At 35.8% G+C, this 21,054-nt stretch overlaps 1 protein-coding gene across 1 annotated transcript in view; it reads left to right on the forward strand.

Moving 5' to 3' along the window:
• Positions 1 to 21,054, forward strand: part of TMEM260 (transmembrane protein 260) — a 63,724-nt gene that overhangs the window by 26,225 nt on the left and 16,445 nt on the right. Inside the window, exons 6-12 of the mRNA XM_025392542.1 lie at positions 2,685 to 2,864; positions 5,748 to 5,788; positions 9,443 to 9,526; positions 10,692 to 10,806; positions 12,112 to 12,281; positions 15,083 to 15,254; positions 18,923 to 19,071. Coding sequence (XP_025248327.1) covers positions 2,685 to 2,864; positions 5,748 to 5,788; positions 9,443 to 9,526; positions 10,692 to 10,806; positions 12,112 to 12,281; positions 15,083 to 15,254; positions 18,923 to 19,071 — 911 coding nt within the window. The remainder of the gene's footprint in view (positions 1 to 2,684; positions 2,865 to 5,747; positions 5,789 to 9,442; positions 9,527 to 10,691; positions 10,807 to 12,111; positions 12,282 to 15,082; positions 15,255 to 18,922; positions 19,072 to 21,054) is intronic.

Genomic DNA, 21,054 nt, shown 5'->3' on the forward strand with positions numbered 1-21,054 from the left:
AGAATTACAATAGAAAACATATAAAACAAATAAAATTATTATCTAGAGATAGGGAAATAATTATACCAAAGCTTTAGATAGCTTTATTTACTGTGCTTGAACACATTAGCTTCTTAACAGTAAAGCAAAAAGGGTAATATGGAGGTTATAAAATTTTTATGATGTGATTAAAAAGTAAGTAAAAGGGGCTGGGTGCGGTGGCTCACGCCTGTAATCTTAGCACTTTGGGAGGCCAAGGCAGGTGGATTGCCTGAGCTCAGGAGTTCGAGACCAGTCTGGGCAACATGGTGAAACTCTGTCTCTACTAAAAATACAAAAAAAAAGTAGCCAGGCGTAGCAGTGTGTGCCTGTAGTCCCAGTTACTTGGGAGGCTGAGGCAGGAGAATCGCTTGAACCCAAGAGGCGGAGGTTGCAGTGAGCCAATATCGTGCCACCGCACTCCAGCCTGGGTGACAGAGCAAGACTCTGTCTCCAAAAAATAAAAATAAAAAATAAAATAAAATGAGTAAAAGGGAAACATAGCAGTTGACAGGAAAGAACTTTTCGTTGGCACTGAATTTTGTGAAGTCAATCATGTAGGTCCTTATGTAAAGCTTATTAAACGGCATAACAAGCAGTGTCTTTAACAGTGGTTTTATAGTGTATATAGTAAGTTCTTTATATGGCCTTTTATTATATAAATGCTTGATTAAAAATGGAGGTATGAAATATAACTCAGTGAATCTTTTCTGTGGAATACAAGAAAGAAGCCCAAATATTTCTCTTGTGAATCAGTGGGGGTGGATGGATTCATCTCCCTCTAATATCAGTCATCTTAGCCAGGCTTCTAACCTGAACAGACATCAGAGGGGTGCATTCTCAGCACGTATTTCACGTTAATTGATTGAAAGGAGAGACATGTAGTTTCTGTAAAACATGGAGGATTCAGAGTTGATAATTTCGGAGCCTGTACTAAGGGCCTGTTTTCCCTGTACTGAGGTAAGCTACAGAGAGTGATGAAATTGTGAGAACTGTGACTCTTTATTTCCCATTAGTTAAAAAGCAGAGGCTAGAAAATAAGGCCTACCAATGAAGTAACAGGGTAGTTGGATCTCACTGTGAGGTGATTTGAGACAGAGCAGAAAGTCCTGAGTCAGTTGGTTTCAACCCTGGCTGCTTATCTGAGAAACTTTTTAAAAGTTCGTGTTTGTTTGTGTGTATATATACACAAATGTACCTATGTATATAGTAATGTAGGTACATATGTGTATGTGTATCTATATGTACATATATACATGGGGGTGTGTGTGTATATATATATATTTATTTATTTATTTATGCTAAAACTTGATTCTACCCCAAAATAATTCTGATATAAATGATCTGGGGTGAGGCCCAGACATCAGTATTTTTAAGAAGTTCCCCAGGTGATTTTAATGTGCAGTTAGGATTAGGAACCACTTATTCCCCAACTCTGCAATAGCTCTTATGCAATTGTCTCCCTGTTTATTTTTCACACAAAAGGAAAATTCTGCAGCAACTCATCTTACCAATCTAAATTCAACTTTATAATATGCAGAAACTGTGCAAAAATAAGCATTTACTTTCTTTAAAACTAATTTTAAGAATAGCAAAGGCATGTTGTTAGATTAGTTATTTCTTACACTCCTTTCATGCCATCATTTTTTTGCATCTCATTACTGCTATAGAAATCTCAAATGAAATCAGTACTGTAATAAAACACTTCATTTTCAATTACGAATGTTTATTTGAAAATGCTAATGTAAATCAACTGCTTGTTCTACCTCTGGTGAATGTGAACCTTGATTCTTATATTCATTCTCACATATGAATTTCTCTTTTTTGTAAAGGAAAAATTGGCAATTTCCAAATACGATATTTGGGAGAGAACACCTCTCCCAGTTACTAAAGTAAGCAGTATTTGAATCTTGGTTCAGATACACAGGAATTGATTGAATATACCAGAATTCATATTCTTTTGGATTTAATATTTGTAAAACTTTGCCAATATTGTCCTTTAAGAAAAGTATTTTACAAATGAGAAATATGTTTTCCCAAATAAGGTATATGAAGCAGCATTTTTATAACAACTAATTTTCTTTAATTAGGGGAAATTAATTGTAAATTGAGGGGGGAAAAAAAGCATTTGAATGAGCTTGGAGTTTATATAAAAGCTAGTTGCATTTATACCAACATTGAAATGTTCAAAACCCTTGTTGAAAGAATTGTCAACGTATAATCATAATAATAGATATAGTTGAAGTCTACTCCTAATGATGATGATAAAGTGAATTGGTCTTAGAATTGTATTTTGGGCATATTCAAAATCAGCCAAACAACACATAATCACTTCCAAGCAGGTTATCTTAGCTGTGCAATGCTGCTTGTCATGACATGGTTTTAAATGTAAGTGATGCAGTAAACATGATACTCATGAGCCTTTGCTAATATTGTTTGCTTCACTCAGCTTTCACCTGCCATGCAGAGGAGTTCAGGCTGATGCAATTTTCTAGTAATCCATAGTAATCAGAAGGTTTAACATAGTATTCTGTGGTGACTTAATATAAATTGGGAGATCAGCTCTGAGTAAACATATTTGGTGTTTTCCTTGATATGTTCTTGAAGTTCCAGGATGAATCTACTAAAATAAACATTGTTTTACCACCCGATGTGCTCTGATGCAGGAACTCTCCCTGGGCTCTTTGTTGAAGTTGAGCCTGTACTTCTCTGCTGGTTTGCTGCCCTATATCCACCTTCCCATCTCATCTTACCTTAATCACGCCCGGTGGACCTGGGGAGACCAGACAACGCTGCAAGGATTTTTGACACATTTTCTCAGGGAAGAATATGGAACCTTCAGCCTGGTAAAACTTCAGTGTTCTACCTGGGCCTTGATTAAAAAAACAATATTTATCAGTGACAGTGGATCAGATTTTTATTTTGGTTATTTATGTAACAAACTTGCCCCTTGGAATAGGGCCTTTGATATATGTTAGAGAAAAGTTGGAATCACTTAATTTAACATCATGTAGTTGTATATCCTGAATATACTTTTTAGGATAGCAATCATTAAAAAGTCTTCCACCTACAGTTGAAGAATTTCAGTCTTGTTAGCAGTGAGTCACTATGGGCAATTGATCTGTGAATAAAACTATTTGGAAAAGATCGAAGGCAAAAAAAAAATCCTCCATTTAAAAAATTTTCTTTGACCAAACCACTTCTTATTATTTATTTTTTTACATATTTCATGAACAGTGTTTATGTTAGTATCTAGTTTTTAAAACTCAAGACATATCTGTAAATGCCTCATAAGATATGAGTTCACTAAATGGAAACAGTGTGCTCCAAAGAAGTTGAAAAGGCCTTGCTTTTCCTAAGACATATTAAGGGAACACACTAAATATAGTCGCAGTAAAGATAATCTGAAAAATGAAAGGATAAGCAGAAGATTTTTTATTTTCATATAGACAGTTATATCAGGTTTTTCTTTCTTGGTTTGTCCTTTTGTGTCCTACTTAAGAAGGCAAGTCTCAGAAGAGTATGTAGTATATAATACCACTTATACAGAACTCTAAACCATGCAAAAACTAAACAATCTATTGTTCAAGGGTACACACAAAAGTAGTAGAACTATGTATTTATAAAAAATAGGGAAATAATTAACACCAAATTCAAGGTAGTAGTTACTGCTGTGGGATAAGGGAAAAAAAGTCTTTGAGGGCTTTGTGAGATACCTTATGATCTTGATTAGGTTTTGTTTCTTGAATGATGGATCTGTAGATTTTTAAAAAGCTCTTTGACCCTTAAAGATGTATTATATATGTTTTTTGTATGTAGGAGATGTTTCATAATAAAATAGAATAATAAAAAGGAAAAATATTAATTATTTTGACTTAGTTTGATACTTTACATTTATATTCTGCTTTACTTATTTTGGTTATTCCATAAAAATATTGTCTGAAGACCATTCTAGATTTGAAATTTATATAATTCATACATAATTGTGAAATTATAGATGAACAGGTTGTAATGAATTTTAATCAAAGTGCCCATAAAGAGCTTAAGGAAAGTCTATCATGGATGTATAAAAAGGTTATTAATTTATTAACATGTAAATCATTTTTGCTGGAATAGTTCAACTGATTTCTAACCAATTATTGTTTCTTTTTTTTTTTTGAGACGGAGTCTCCCTCTGTCACCCAGGCTGGAGTGCAGTGGCGCGATCTCTGCTCACTGCAAGCTCCGCCTCCCGGGTTTACGCCATTCTCCTGCCTCAGCCTCCCGAGTAGCTGGGACTACAGGCGCCCGCCACCTCGCCCGGCTAGTTTTTCGTAGTTTTTAGTAGAGACGGAGTTTCACCATATTAGCCAGGATGATTTCGATCTCCTGACCTCGTGATCCGCCCGTCTCGGTGTCCCAAAGTGCTGGGATTACCGGCTTGAGCCACCGCGCCCACCTCTTTTTTTTTGTTTTTTGAGACAGAGTCTCACTCTGTCGCTCAGGCTGGAGTGCAGTGGAGTGATCTCGGCTCGCTGCAACCTCCATCTCCTGGGTTCAAGTGATTCTCCTGCCTCAGCTTCCTGAGTAGCTGGGATTATAGATGTGCACCACCATGCCCGGCTAAGTTTTTGTATTTTTAGTAGAGACGGGGTTTCACCATGTTGACCAGGCTGGTCTTGAGCTCCTGACCTCGTAATCCACCCACCTCAGCCTCCCAAAGTGCTGGGATTACAGGTGTGAGCCACCGTGCCCAGCCTGCCAATTATTACTTCTAAAATTCTTCCTAAACGATGTCCAAATTAGTTTTCACTGACTTCTCTTTAAAAATTCAATAAGACTCTGAACTAAAGACTTTGAGTGAAGAGAAATGATACATTGTACATTTAAAACCTGTATCTTTTAGACATACACACAGCCAAAAAGCATATGAAAAAGTGCTCAATATCACTAATCATTAGAGAAATGAAAGTTGGAACCACAATGAAATACCATCTTACACAAGTCAGAATGGTTATTATATGAAAAAGTCAAAAAACATACTGGTGAGGTTTTGGAGAAAAGAGAATGCTATACACTGCTAGTGGGAGTGTAAATTAGTTCAGCCATTGTGGAAAGCAATGTGGCGATTTCTGAAAGAACTTGAAACAGAATTACCATTCAACCCAGCAATCCCATTATTGGCCATATATCCAAAGGAATATAAATTGTTCTGCTATAAAGATACATACGCACATATGTTCATCACAACACTATTCACAATAGAAAAGACATAGAATCAACCTAAATGCCCATCAACAGTAGACTGGATTTTTTAAAATGTGGTACATATACACCATGGAATACTACACAGCCATAAAAAAGGAATGAGTTAATGTCCTAAGTGAACTAATGCAGGAACAGAACACCAAATACCACATGTTCTCATTTATAAGTGGGAGCTAAACATGGAGTACACATGACCACATGTGTACTTGAGGGCAGAGGGTAGGAGGAGGGAATGGATCAAAAAAAACTACCTATTGGGTACTATGCTTATTACCTGGGTGATGAAATCATCTATACACCAAACCCCCTTGACATGCAACTTAACCTATGTTACAAACCTGCTCATGTACCCCGGAACCTAAAATAAAAAAAATTTTTTTAAGAAAACCCATGTCTTTTAAGTCAAGATTGTTAAAATACAATAGCCTAATAAAGCTTCAGTTTAATGCTTATGCAAATAAACGTTGGTCTTTTGTGTTTAGGCCAAATCTGAAATAGGATCCAGTATGTCTGAAATATTGCTGTGAGTATGAAATATTTGAAACTATTTTAAAATGAATTCTCTATTAGTTCCTTTAAGTGATTTTAGGGATTTCTGAGTTCATTTCTTTGTAACAAAGTGTGTCTGAGAAGTAGTTTTTACCTCTACAGTTGACAGTTGTTTGTATTTATAGTTGTGCCTCGGTATCCATGGGGTATTGGTTATAGGAACTCCTGAGGATGTAAAACTCCATGGGTGCTCAAGTCCTGATATAAAATGGCATAATATTTATATATAACCTGTGTACATCCTCTTGTATACTGTAAATCATCTCTAGATTACTTATCATACTTAGTACAATGTCAATGCTGTGTAAATAGTTGTTATGCTGTATTGTCTAGGGAATTATGACAAGAAAAAACATCTGTATATGTTTGTGCAGACAGTTTTTTCCCCAAAGTTTTTTGATTTAAGGTTAGTTGAATCCATGGAGGCAGAACCCATGGAGGCAGAGGGCCAACTGTACTCTCAAATATTTTTAGCACCTCCCTCAATAAGATAGAGCTTAAAATGAGCAATAAACACAACAGTGAATATTAGAATACTATATAGAGTATTTATAGAACGAAAATGTTTCAACCTTCCATTGAACAACTGTTTTCTTGTTATTTTGGTTTTTAGTATTTCAGAGCTTAATTTATGTAATGTCTCCTATGACTTCCTTAGGCTATCCTTGCCATAAGCTCTATCTTTGGCTTCCGTATTTTTAACATCCAACCTTATTAGAGCTGGCTTAAGCAAATATATTTTCATCTATATTATTTAATAGTGTTCTTTGAAAACTGGGTTAATATTTGCTTTAAAACCTACAGATTAAGACAAGTGGAAAGATATCCATACCAACCTGATACAAAATTTTGGAAGAAAATAGGTTTCTACAACACTGAAGTGATGTCCTAACTAATTACTAATTTGGAACTCTTGGGGCTGTTTGGAAAAAACTGTGAGGAGAATATTTCAACTTTATACGTGAGGCAGTTTATGAGTTCTCACAATTTCGGTGTAATTTACTTACTAGCTTGCTTTCTTCCAGCCATCCTTCCTTCCTTTCTGTTTAAATGACTTCTTTTTTCTACTTCAAAAAAGGTACATAATCTTTATAGAAAACTTAGAAAATACAGGTAAGCAAAGATAAGAAAATTAAAACTACCTATAAATCCAACATGCAGAGATAACCACTATTATTAATCTGTTAATATTTTGGACTACATTTTTCTAATATTTTTAGGATTTTTGTTTCTTTTTAAAAGTAGGATCATAGTAAACATACTGTTTCATTAGCCTGCTGTTTTCTACTTTACATTATATCTTGGAAATATCTCCCTGCCATCAGTTACTTTCACATAACCTTTTGATGGTTCTCACCATTGATTTTAAATATTTCTTTTTATGTGTGAGACTTTTGTGGCTTTCTCATTTTCGCTGGGAGAATGTAACAAGAAGCTCAGTTTTCTTTTCAAAGATAAAGATGGCACTAGGTGCAGTGGCTCATGCCTGTAATCCCAGCACTTTGGGAAGCCAAAGTGGGAGGATCGCCTGAGCACAGGAGTTTGAGACCAGCCTGGGCAACATAGTGAGACCTTGTCTCTGCAAAAAAAAAAAAAAAAAAAAAAAAAAGTTTTTTGAGGTGGAGTCTTGCCCTGTCACCCAGGCTGGAGTGCAGTGGTGAGATCTCTGCTCACTGCAACCTCCGCCTCCCGGGTTCAAGCGATCCTCCCACCTCAGCCTCCTGAGTAGCTGGGATTACAGGTGCGTGCTACCACACCCAGCTAATTTTTGTATTTTTAGTAGAGACAGGGTCTCGCCATGTTGGCCAGACTGGTCTCAAACTCCTGGCCTCAAGTGATCCACCTGCCTTGGCCTCCCAAAGTGCTGGGATTACAGGAGTGAGCTAACACAACCAGCCTACAAAACATTAAAAAAAAAAAAAAAATTAGACAGGCATAGTGGTATGCACCTGTAGTCACAGCTACTCAGGAGGCTGAGGTGAGAGGATCACTTGAGCCCAGGAGGTCGAGGCTGCAGTGAGTCCTCATCGTATCATGCCACTGTACTCCAGCCTGGGCAACAGAGTGAGACCCTGTCTCGATAAATAAATAAATAAAATAAAGATAAAGACAGTCATATGTCATATCAATGTCTCTGAGCTTTCATTTTATTCTGCTTTGCTCCATGCAGGACTCACTGCCTGCCCTTTACTATCTACCTTCCAGAGATTGTTATAGCATTAAGGATAGCTGTTATATTTTGCCTTAGCAAACCCTACATGAACTCCAAAGAACGCTAGAGAGTAATCCTAGACCATATGTCTAACTTTTATTAGTTGCACGTAAAAGTCATCTATTGAGACCCTTAACGGCCTCCTTCACATTAAAATAATAGCAGGCTGTATACCCAGAAAAAAAGACTTGACAAAAGTGATGACCACTCACACCCACACTTTTGTGTGGACCAAGTCGTCATGTAGAATGAAGGCATAATCTTAGCACTCCCTGAATGAGAATTTCTAGTCTTTAATTGTTTCAGGTGGGCAGGAATGTTGAAAAAGGCAACTGATAATTAACTTATGAGAAAATCCTTCAAAATGATAGAAGCTAATCATCTACCCTTTTCCAGTCAAGCAAATTAAATTTTTTCCCCATGCATATCTCTAAACTGCAATCCTGTACAAGGAAATTATTGAATCTAACCTTAGGCAGTGACCATCTTTTAGCGCTTACACTTAAGCAATAGATCTCCAAGAATTAATTTTGAGACTGACTTCATTCCTTTTGAAGAATGGTTTGAACTGGGCCTCATGCTGGAATCAATTTTTCAAGTGTATTTGAAAATGAGTAAGGACGTCTTCTCATAGTAGATGAGTCTTCATTAGTAAAATACACATTGTATGGTTTCCATAATTATGGTATCACATTTTCTCCAGTAAAATTGCCGGTAGGGAGAAGAAAGTTATTTGAGATGATGTATAGAGTCATTTCTTTTTTAAAAATTGGAGACAGCTAGAGCAGAAACTATTTTAGAACTCACATAATAACTTAAAATGCATATGAGTTAATGGAAAAATTTAGTTTATTTGTAGGAAAAAGAATAATACATTTCTCTGAGATTGCTTAAATGTTTTCTGAACCAAAACAAATGATATAGAAAACAAGGAAACCATTTAAGGAAAAAGATAACCCACAAAAGAATGGCTGGGAATTCTCTCTCATGGCCTTTATTTTCTTCATATTAGATCTCCAGAAAGCTATTTGAATTAATTTTGTTATTAGTTGCGAAATCACTAGAGGCCATGTCTACACTGCCAACAGAAAAAAGTTCAGAAATTCATTTCAAACAGCTTCCTATCAAACCAGTCGCGGATATTCTATGCAGTATACCAATATCAAAAATACAGAAAAATTATTTGTCTTGATTCTATTCCAAATTATGTAAGTTGGTAACCAAATGTTACCATTGGAAAACATCTTGGAACTATTTAACTCTTTCTATTGCACTTTTTCTTCCAACTTTAAAAGACACAATTTGAAAATCTGACCCAAGCCCAGTGTATAATCAAATGTATCCTACAAGGAATGTTTTACATGGAATTAATGAAATTTGTTTCTTGCCAACAATAAGTTAGGTTGTTTTTTGCAGTTCTCAAGTAACAAATATGAGGACCGAACTCTCATTCAACATCCAAGCCCTTGCAGTTTGTGCAAATATATGTTTAGCAAGAAAGTAAGTAATACAATTCCTTTTCCTGCTATTTTTCTATGTTCATGAATTGAATTAATGTTTTCAGTATGTCACTGTAGGACATTGCCAGTATTATTTTATACTCCAAATAAATGACTCTCCTAGCTATCTATTAAAATAAATATGTATTGTTTTCTTACTTTTATCCTGATTCTAAATCAATGATTTCAAGAAATTGAGCATTATATTACTGTCTAAGTAGGCAGTCATTTGATGTCCTAAACTTCAGGTTTGATTCCTTACTCTGCCATAATTGATTATTATTGCTGATTTTAAAAAGAAGCTATTATTTAAATTCCTCTGATGATAAAAGTAATCCCTGATGACAAAAGAAACCCTGGAAAATGCAGCACTGTAAATCTCCATTAATTTATTCATTTATGATCTAGTCTGTTGAATGTATGTATTTGTATGTAAATATATATTTGTACATGTATCTATAGTTTTGTTTACTTGACACTTAAACATTTTATTGTGAACATTTTTTCATACTATAAAAATACTTAAAATCATTTAAATGTCTATGTAATAGAACATCCTATGACCATAGGAGAATTAATTTAACCGTTCTTCTATTGAGAACTCTTTAGATTGCTTCCACTTTTTCCACTATTATAAGTAATACCAAAACATTTTTATGGATTAATCTTTATTTACATTTCTGGTTATTGCTTAAAGATTTATGCCTGCATGACAAATAACTGAGTCAATGATTATTAATATTTTAAGGCTTCTAATAAAAATATTATCAAATTAACTTTTCTGAAGGATTATACTAACATTTATTGTCATACCACTGCATTCACACCAACATTGAGATTTATTGTTCTTAAATCTTTATTATTTCAAGCATGAAAATATTTGTATTTTGCCTATATTTGATCACTTCTGAAATTTAACAAAATTAGTAGTTTGCATTTCTTCTGTGAATGTTAGCTTTATATCCTTTACTGTGTAGTCCCAAGTTGTAGTTCGAGTTTATTACTATATTTTGGTTGTTTCAACTCAGATTTTAAAAACCGAGATCTCTCTTTGCTTCTAGTTAAAAATGGAAAGTTTTTATAGATCTAATAGTTTAAAGTCCTGTGATATTATATTTGACATTCGTGTTTATAAATATTTTAGACATTTTTATTATTTTTTGTAGGGACCGACAGAATCCATCATTAGTATGGCTTTTTACTGGGATGTTTTGCATTTATTCATTGTTCTTTGCTTGGAGAGCAAATTTAGATATTTCAAAACCACTTTTCATGGGTGTGGTAAGTTTTACTTGATATATCCTTTGACCAGAAAGTTTGTGAAGAATGTACAAATTTGCATTTCATAAATCTTGTAGAAGAGCAAATTACTTAAGGAATAGTTAAAATTTTATATACATTTTTATAAATCAAAGTTAAATTATTGAGCCAATACAGCTAAGGCCTCTTTTTAGGATAAAAAGAATGCATTGTTTCATTAACACAGTTGTTAAATAGAAAAATGAATGTAAAGTAGATTTAAGTCAGTCATTGTATGTGTGTGTGCTTGCAAATATAGGTACAACTGCATTTCTCCTGGAATTTTTTTAATAGCAAAAGAAATATGAATTATAATTGAGGGCACTTAACAACGTATATCCTTATTTCTTACCTACCCAGTCCGAGGCCTAGGCAAAAGAGCAACCGTGTTTCTGTTTTCTGTGGCAGCAGTCTCTGAGATTAGAGTATTTCTTCTACTTATAATAGAATCTCTGTAAATGTCAATAGCTGTTTTTTGACAGCTGAAACTGAGTGGTCTGTGTGTGTGTGTGTTTAGGAAGCCTAATAAATAATACCCTACTTGATCACCTGAGTTCTGAATCAATTGAGAAACAACGTAACACAGTACAACGGGTGGGAGAATCACTTTTAATCTGGTAATACTGAGATTGGAAAATGTGGCTTATATCTGTAGCCAAGGGGGCTTCCTCTTCCAGCATCCCAGAATAGGCAGATTTACCCACTAGTCATAGGCAGTACTGTGGAGGTCTAGCCTCTTCCCATGTCTCCCCCACCCAACTCGTGCCATAGAGATAGACTCTGGACCTGGACAGGTGCTTGCTGTGGGTAGCTCACTTCCAGGAGAAAGTGAGAGGAAAAGAAAGGGTGCTGCAGGTCCAGTCCCAGCTCCCAAACTCCCCAGTTGGATAAGTCCTTACATCCTATAGGAGGAAATACGTGAGGGGTCAGAGAGAGGCCAGGACAGTGGAGCTTCTCCCTGTGGAAGGAAATATCAGGAGGAAAGCAAAAGCATTCTCTAACTCCTTCAGCCTGTGTATTACTGGAGTTCAAGACGAAGGCCACAGTATTGAAGTGAATGTGTGGATCTAAAAAGGGAGATGCATTTGTCAAACTGGGAAGGAAGAATGTTTGAAAATAGAAAAATGAAATGACCTGGGCTTGGATTGGGGAAATCAGTTAACAAAACCTGAATGACAATAGGTACACACAACTAAATGCAGGCAGTATATTTTAAAAATATATAAGTAGCTGACTGATAGCATAAACTAGTCAACTGGACCTACTGATTGCTTGTCTCTTTCACAGGTGGAACGATTCTGGATGCAGAGCAATGCGGTAGTGGCCGTCCTCGCTGGCATTGGTTTGGCTGCAGTTGTGTCTGAGACTAACAGAGTGCTGAATAGCAATGGGCTTCAGTGTCTGGAATGGCTTTCTGCAACTCTTTTTGTAGTTTACCAAATATATTCTAATTACAGGTAACACATGGTTATTTTTATGAAAAGTAGCTGTCAAGCCAGAGATACCTGAATATTTAGATTCTAACACTTTATTTCATTTTTAACTTCTACTGGTTTTCAGGACTCAAAGTGAGACAGCTTGGTTGAATGCAGTAGTTCTTTAGCTTTTAGGGTTGTTAAACCTCCTGAACCAGAATCTTAGTATGGGCGACGTATGGTTTCAGGCCATTGCAAACAAGGGTTTAGGTGGTGCATGTAGACTATTTGTATCTTTTTCTCTAAAGAACTCAAGAGATACTTTTAGAATCCCTAGTATAGGTAAAATTTCATGACCTAAAATACCACCTAGATGGAGAGTAAAATGATTTAGGGTTTTTTGTATACCCTAAAATAATTCACTTTATGCTTCCCTTTATGTCCAGTTTACTCTGTAGTAGTAAATATTAACTTTTTTTTTTTTTTTGAGACAAGGTCTTATTCTGTCCCCTAGGCTGGAGTACAGTAGCATGATTGTAGCTTACTACAGCCTTGAACTCCTGGGCTCAAGCAGTCTTCTGCCTCAGCCTCCTCAGTAGCTGGGACTATGGACACATGCCACCGTTGGCATGCCTTTTTTCTTTCTTCTTTTTTTTTTTTTTTTTTGTAGAGACAAGGTCTCACTATGTTGCCTAGGCTGGTCTCAAGCAAGCCTCCCTCTTCAGCCTCCCAAAGTGCTGGAATTACAGTTGTGAGCCACTACACCAGCCTTAATTATTTTAAAATTAAGTTCCAAAGTTTCTTAACTCATATATTATTACTATTACATATATTTTTCCAAATCTGTTTAATAACCATTATAATAAGAATCTCAGTCTAACATAAAGATGTCTAAGTCTTAGACTATAGTTCGTTTATTTCTAGCAATATCAAGTACACATTATGGAACTGGAAGAGAGAGTCCCTTAGAATTTTGCTATAGTGAGATTTAACTGGTATTATTTTAAAGGATTAAATTTTCTCTTTTAACTTAACTTTAAAAACCAATGTTCTTACCATTCAACCCTGCAATCTTATTACTGGGTATATACCCAAAGGAATAGAAATCATTCTACCATAAAGACACATGCATGCAAATGTTTATTGCAGTGCTATTCACAGTAACAAAGACATGGAATCAACCTAAATGCCCATCAGTGGCAGATTGGAAAAAGAAAAAGTGGTCCATGTGTACCATGGAATACTATGCAGCAATAAAAAGAATGAGATCATGTCCTTTTTAGGAACATGGATGGAGCTGGAGGCCATTATCCTTGGCAAATTAACACAGGAACAGAAAACCTAATACTGCATCTTCTCACTTACAAGTGGGAGCTAAACGATGAGAAATAATGGATACAAAGATGGGGAACAACAGATACTGGGGCCTACTTGAGAGTGGAGGCTTGGAGGAGGAAGAGGATCAGAAAAAAGTAACTATTGTGTACCAGGCTTAGTAACCTGGGTGACGAAATAATCTGTACAACAAACCCTGTGACACGAATTTACCTGTATAACAAATAACAAACCCACACATGTACCCCTGAACCTAAAATAAAAGTTAAAGAAAAGCACACAACATTGTTCTTTATAATACTGGGGTAGAGCTGGTGTTAGGAAGGCCAGCAGGAGACCTTGAGAGAAGGGGCTGCATGTCCTGGACACAACATCATCGCTAGCTCAAGCAGGTGCACCAAACTCACAGTGTGTTTCCCAGCCTTTTCTTATCCCAGTCATCTCCTGGCTCAGGCCATTCGGGCAGTCCAGGTTCGACCCCAGACGTGTTTGCACAGGCTAGGTGTTTTTATCTTGTTTTGATTTTTTTCATTTGCCCCAGGGGAATGGAATACGTAGCACCTTTGCTAGATGGCAAAATGTGCCTCATCACTCTGCAACATAGGGAAGCAGGTAGGAAACAGTAATTTTTACATCCATTACAAAGGCAGGGATAGTATTCTGTTCCTAGAGGTGTTCTTTTGCTTTGTGATACTAACCCAGGTATTCAACTTGAGGCTGTGTTTCTCAGCTCCGTCAAATGTAATGGACCTGATAACAACAGAAAGGACATTGCTTGTCTCATTTTTTAATACTAATTACTGTTTTGTCGTCTTTTTCTTTTTTCATAAAATGCTCTTAGAACTCATGGCAGTTTTTCTTTGAAGTTAGAAAGTTCACTTCATTCTTGAAAAGGATGAAGTTATTGGCAATAGCAAATAACGCCTGGAGAGAAGTAAACAACTCAGGAAACTCTTCCTCCCCTTGCTTCTCATTGGTCTCATCCCCTAGCGATTTCTTGATCTCCAAAGGCAGAGAGGAACACAGGAGGGGAGAAGTGGAAAGGATCAACCTCTACATGCAAGAAAATCATACAAATGTCATACAAATTCAAGTCAGAAATGGGCAGATTTCCTTTTGCATTTCTGAAAGTTCCTTTGAGTAAATGGAGTTAACATAAAATTGCCTTAAATTCCAAGTGGAATCAGAAATCTTAATTTCTAAAAATAAAATTGGATTGCACTTAGGGGGAAAAAGGACCTGTTCTTGTGTACTGATTCCCTCTTTGTGGGGGTGATTATAAACTCCAGAAGTAAGCAGTAGACTGATTCTTTTTTCAGTTGCACAATTAGCTGCTGCTTATCAGACGATAATATTCTTTCTTCAGATATATGTATTATTTTAGAATATATTGAAACACTGAATGTTTATTGTATGATGGGAAAAGAATGGCATTGAAAATAAGCCTAGTCTTGTTAAAACTGTAGCAAAGTGTTGCTATTTTAATTTTTTTGGACCCTTTTATTTAGCATTTGTGACCAAAGGACCAACTATGTGATCGATAAATTCGCAAAGAACCTTCTCACCTCTATGCCTCATGATGCAATTATCTTACTGAGAGGAGATTTGCCAGGAAATTCTCTCCGTTACATGCATTACTGTGAGGGGTTGAGGCCTGACATTTCGTTAGTGGATCAGGAAGTAAGTATACGAAACATATACTTAGAATATAGCAATGATTTAAAAACATGTTTTGGAAAAAACATCTTTTTTAAAATGGTGGGTACCATTTTCATGATCACTGTTAGAATATATATGACATTTTACATGTTAGGTAGAATATATATGAGCATACTTGTTTTTTTATTTTAATTAATAGCGTAAGTCACACTAGTTGCTTCTCATTTAAAAACATTTAAACTGAATGTTTTAAGAATTAATGTGTTTCATGTTAGATTCATAATATTTTAGGTCTCTCGTTCATGTGACAAACCATAAAAGTGTTCGTTGTATTGTAAATCTATTTTTAAATTGTTATTTTACATTCAGGCTGGGCGCAGTGGCTCACGCCTGTAATCCCAGCACTTTGGGAGGCCGAGGCAGACAGATCATGAGGTCAGGAGATCAAGACCATGCTGGCTAACACGGTGAAACCCCATCTCTACTAAAAATACAAAAAATTAGCTGGGCATGGTGGCACACGCCTGTAGTCCCAGCTACTCGGGAGGCTGAGGCAGGAGAATGGTGTGAACCTGGGAGGCGGAGCTTGCAGTGAGCCAAGATTGCACCACTGTACTCCAGCCTAGGTGACAGAGCGAGACTCAGTCTCAAAAAAAAAATTGTTATTTTATGTTCAGCTAACTCAACCATTCGAATTTACCTTGCCCATTGGTCCAGGGATTAAAATAAATTATATTGAATATGAAATAAATCATACTGTAGGTAAGTAAACATTTTACTCAAAATAGAAATTTTTAACTATAATTATGCTATAGAATTGTTATATAAACTTTGTTAATGCTATGACAAAAATACATTAAAGAGGACTTGTGAAAATTTTGAGGGCTATGAAAACATTTTTTTTTTCATTGAAGAACTATTTAAACTGTAAGATTTATTATTTGAGCCATAGATTCGTAAAAGGGAGGAAGCCTGTCTCTGGTGTTTTTAGAGCAGTCATTAGGAAAAGAGAAATTCTTAATCTTAAAAGAATAATATGATGAATTCAATTGAACAAATTATTAGGCATGGTACTGAATGCATTTTATTGAATTAATGAATAATTATAATTTTTGGAGAAAACTTTGAACAGGTTCGTAAATATACAGTTTTACATTTTAAGAAGCAGTTGCATTTATATCATGGATGCCGATTGATTAATTTGATCTTCAGTCTAGTTTCTGACAAAAGCTAGGTTATTTGTTAATAACGTGGTTCCACACTATGATTTTAAACACTGTTTAGGATGTCAGCTACTGTAGTTGAGAAGCATGGATTAGGAAGTGAATTAGACCTAAACTCAAGTCCTCATTCTGTCACTTCCTGGATGTGTGACATGGGGCTAATGATTTTTCCTCTCAGAGCTTCTGTTTCCTTATTTATGAAATGTAAGTCATCATTATATAAGTTAGGATGCATTTAAATGCAAGAAACAGAGTATCTGACTGAAATTACTGAGTTTTTAGCCTCACATGACGAGCAGTCTGGAGATAGGTGATGTTAGGATCACCTATCTAACATAATATGAGCAGTTCAGGGACGTCAGTTTCTGAGGCAGCTTTTCTGCCATTCTCTTGACTTTTCCCTCCCAGTCAGAGGATGGATGCCCAGTTCCAAACATCACAACCTAAAACAAAGCACGGTGCTTCTTCTGGGTGTCTCCCTCTCTCTTTCTATTTACTGGGAATAACATGTGCCCCAGAAGTCCCTCAGCAGACCTCCACTCAGGCCCCACTGACCCATACTGAGTCATATACTCACACCTAAACTGCTCATTAGCAAAGGAGAACGACTAGACTGAAAACATTGCAGCCTGAGCTACCTGATCAAAATCAAGATTGCATTAGTGAAAAAGAAGAAGGTATTCACTGTGGAGTGGGCAATCAACAGTGTCTGATACAGTTATTCTCACATAGCAAGGTTATTATGAGAATTAAATGAGGAACAATAAAGTCCATAGCACACAGTGGGTATGTAATTAATGTTAATATCCTCCAGAACTGGAACTATTGGGCAATAAAGCCTAATTCAGTAAGTATTTTTCTGAGTATTTACAGTTTAGACTTAGATTAAAATTACTTTGTCATTTGCTAGTTAAATATATAAGACAAGTAAAACATAAGCACAATTTCTCAAATGATGATATCCAAACATAACAAAGCTTTGGTGGTATAAATGGGAGTCTCTTCTTTAAAAAGAGGGAATGGATACATATCAAAGTATAGAGTTAAGTATGTATTAAGTATAGAATTAAGTAAAATGATTTTTTCTAATATAAGTAAATTATTTAAATCAAAAGAATGTGTAAATGTGTAAGGATATGTAATTAATATAGGGCTGCTAATAAATTCAGATAATTTGAAATGCCAAAAGAGTTTTTAACTTTGAGGCCTAGATTATTACATGATTGAGCTTCTCCAGGGCAGGGGTTATATCTTATTCATTATAGATGAGCATACTTGTTTTTTTGAATGAATAAAATAATGGCTATTTTGTCTAGGTTGTCTAGTCTGGCCATCAAAGGCATTTCAACTTCAGCAAACATAATTTGAGAACTGGCCAGGCGTGGTGGCTCATGCCTGTAATCCCAGAACTTTGGGAGGCCAATGCGGGTGTATCACTTGAGGCCAGGAGTTCGATACCAGCCTGGCCAACATGGTGAAACCCCGTGTCTACCAAAAACACAAAAATTAGTTGGGCATAGTGGCACGTGCCTGTAATCTCAGCTACACGGGAGACTGAGGTAGGAGAATCGCTTGAACCCAGGAGGCGGAGCTTACAGTGAGCCGAGGTCGTATCACTGTACTCCAGCCTTGGTGACAGAGTAAGACTGTCTCAAAATAATAATAAATGTGAGAACTATTCTATGCCAGCCGATGTGCTAGGTGCAGAGACACAGAGATGAAAAAATACAGTGCCTTTTCTCTAGGAGCTCACAGTCTAGTGAGGAGCAGGCTCTAATAGAGGTGAGTACAAAGTACTAGAGGAGCATGCCATTCTGGCTGTGGAGACAGAGGAGGGCATCAAAGGAAGTGATATTTACACTGGTTCTTAAAGTTGAATGCACGTTCTCTAGGTCAGTGGTCCCCAACCTTTTTTACACCAGGGACGGGTTTCATGAAGGACAGTATTTCCACAGACTGGGGGTTGGGGGTGGGGGTGGGGAATGGTCTTGGGATGAAACTGTTCCACCTCAGATCATCAGGCATTAGATTCTCATAAGGAGCGTGTAGCTTAGATCCCTCACATGTGCAGTTCACAATAGGTTGATGCTCCTGTGAAAAATCTAATGCTGCCACTGATCTGACAGGAGGCAGAGCACAGCAGTAATGCTGGCCCCTGCTGTGCAGCCCAGTTTGGGGGCTCCTGCTCTAGGTATTAGAATGGGGGAAGATCCTTCTGGGGAATCAAATGTGGGAGGTAAATTGGAAGAAGGTACTGATGTGACTGATGATAGTCATAATAAAATCCAAGGTTTACATCACTAAAAAAGTAATCATTACCACATTCTCAGTTGTGCTTATATTTTTCAATTATATATGTATTAGATTGGTGCAAAAGTAATTTAGGTTTTTGCCATTACTTGATAAACTTGATTCTTTTTAAGAAATATATTAAAAGTCTGACATCATGTGTGACTTTTCTGGCAGATGATGACTTATGAGTGGTATTTACCCAAGATGGCAAAGCACTTGCCAGGTGTCAACTTTCCTGGGAACCGGTGGAATCCTGTGGAAGGAATATTACCTAGTGGAATGGTCACATTTAATCTTTATCATTTTCTTGAAGTAAATAAAGAGTAAGCATTCTTTTTATATAATAGCTTTTCTAAAATCTTAAGCTTTTCTGAAATTGTTTCTGTAGCAGCTGTGCCTCATCCAAAAGACCAATTTTCTATACCTATTTCCCTGTCACCGGTGAGATTATCTTTGTAATTAAATTGAATATCTGTGCATAAATAAGGCCAGGCAGAAATAAATGTTATTGTTTTGGGTAAAGGAAAAATAAAGACAGATTAGCAAGAACAGCAAATAAGATCTGAGTACAATTCACAGAAATTGGAGATGTGCCTGCCTACTTGAAATCATTGCAGGTGGATGGCAAGCAATTATAGTTCCCCCGATCAACACTATGGTCCCCCTTTTAAGTGTAAAGCAAATGTTTTCAGGAATAATCACTGTATAAAAATAGCTTAAAGATTTTTATAAAGGATAAGACATTTTTATAAATAAGAAAAACACGTAGTTTATGCTAGCTGAGATAAAATATGAGAATTGTGAATTCTATACTTGAGAACATAAAATTATTTGTAGTTAGGTCAAGAATAAATAATTCCCCCAATGGTACAGTGTTGAACATTTCTTCTGCCATGAAGCGCTTAAGATTGTCCAGAGCTTGAAGAAGAAACACTTATTTCATGATTCCTTTTTTCTTATAAAGAAGACTTCAGAATATCTTTGTAAATCCCAAAGTTAAATTATCCCTTGCTAAGAACATAATAATGTGGTATTTTGGGTGTTTAGAGCCTGAAGTTTATGTGGCTCATGGAGTAAACGAAAGTAATGGGTATAAATGTGCTGTGAGAGTAACATTTAATTATTCTATTCTAGATAAAATATTAGGAACCATTAACATCCCCAAACTGGCATTTTTGTGAATTTTCAAGAATTCAATCCCACAAGCATTTACTGAATGTCTACTGCGTTACAACTTGTATTAGGCTCCGGCAGTAGAAAGTTGAATGAGGTTCAGTTACAAATCCAAGTAGAACACAATCTAGTTGTGTACATAAATAGATGTGAATACGACTAGCCATAATTTGGTGGGATAAGTTCTATACTATCAATGCCTTGTAAAGTGTCAGACATAGTAAATGCTCAGTAGGTGTTTACTGAACAGATAGATAACTTAACTGACAATATATGCCAAGTATTCTGGCAGCATGGATAAGGAAGCCATTAATTCTGTTTGGGGACATTCATTCAGCATTTTTAAAATAAAAACTGCATGTCCAAAATGTTCCAAGAACAATATGATGGAAATGTCGTATGTTCTTTGAGGAAACTTAAACAACACAGAAAAGTGTAAAGATGATCAGTATCATCTGTCTCCCAAGGACAGGTGCTGTTAGTATTTTGATAAATATTGTTGGATTCCACTCATCTTTAACATGAATGACTTATTTTTAAAATACACCTACTCATACATACTGTATTATAGATAGCTGAGATATCATTATCTGTCCAATTTTTTTTAACCTACCATTATATCATGAGCATTTCTCCATGTATATTATTGTCATTTTTGGCTAATATTCTCATAAGATGCATAATAATGTAACAAATATTCGATTTTTTGTGATATTCTCTCTGTTTCTAGACTTTTGCTATTATAATATACAATGATGATGAACATTCTGCCCCATAAAGTTTTATTGTTAATATTTTTGACTAACAAAGATCACTGCATAAATATGACTTATTAATCAGTTCTTTAAATAGTTTTTAATTGTAAAAGTTGCATGTGTTTGTTACAGAATGAGAATTTTTTTTTAAAACTAGAAGAAAACATTGTCCTAGTCACTCAGAAACAACACACATATAAAAAATGCATATGTCTTACAAAGGTAAAAGCATAAGTGTCCTGTTTTTTATACTTACTATCATAAAACAATTTCCTTATGTTTTTACAAACTATTTGTAAATACATGTACTGTAATTTAAAAATAATAAGTGAATAAAACTATTAGGAGATATTTAACATGGTATCTAATTTTAACTAT

The sequence above is a fragment of the Theropithecus gelada genome, chromosome 7b (assembly GCF_003255815.1).
Source record: "Theropithecus gelada isolate Dixy chromosome 7b, Tgel_1.0, whole genome shotgun sequence".
In the NCBI taxonomy this organism is placed as follows: domain Eukaryota; kingdom Metazoa; phylum Chordata; class Mammalia; order Primates; family Cercopithecidae; genus Theropithecus; species Theropithecus gelada.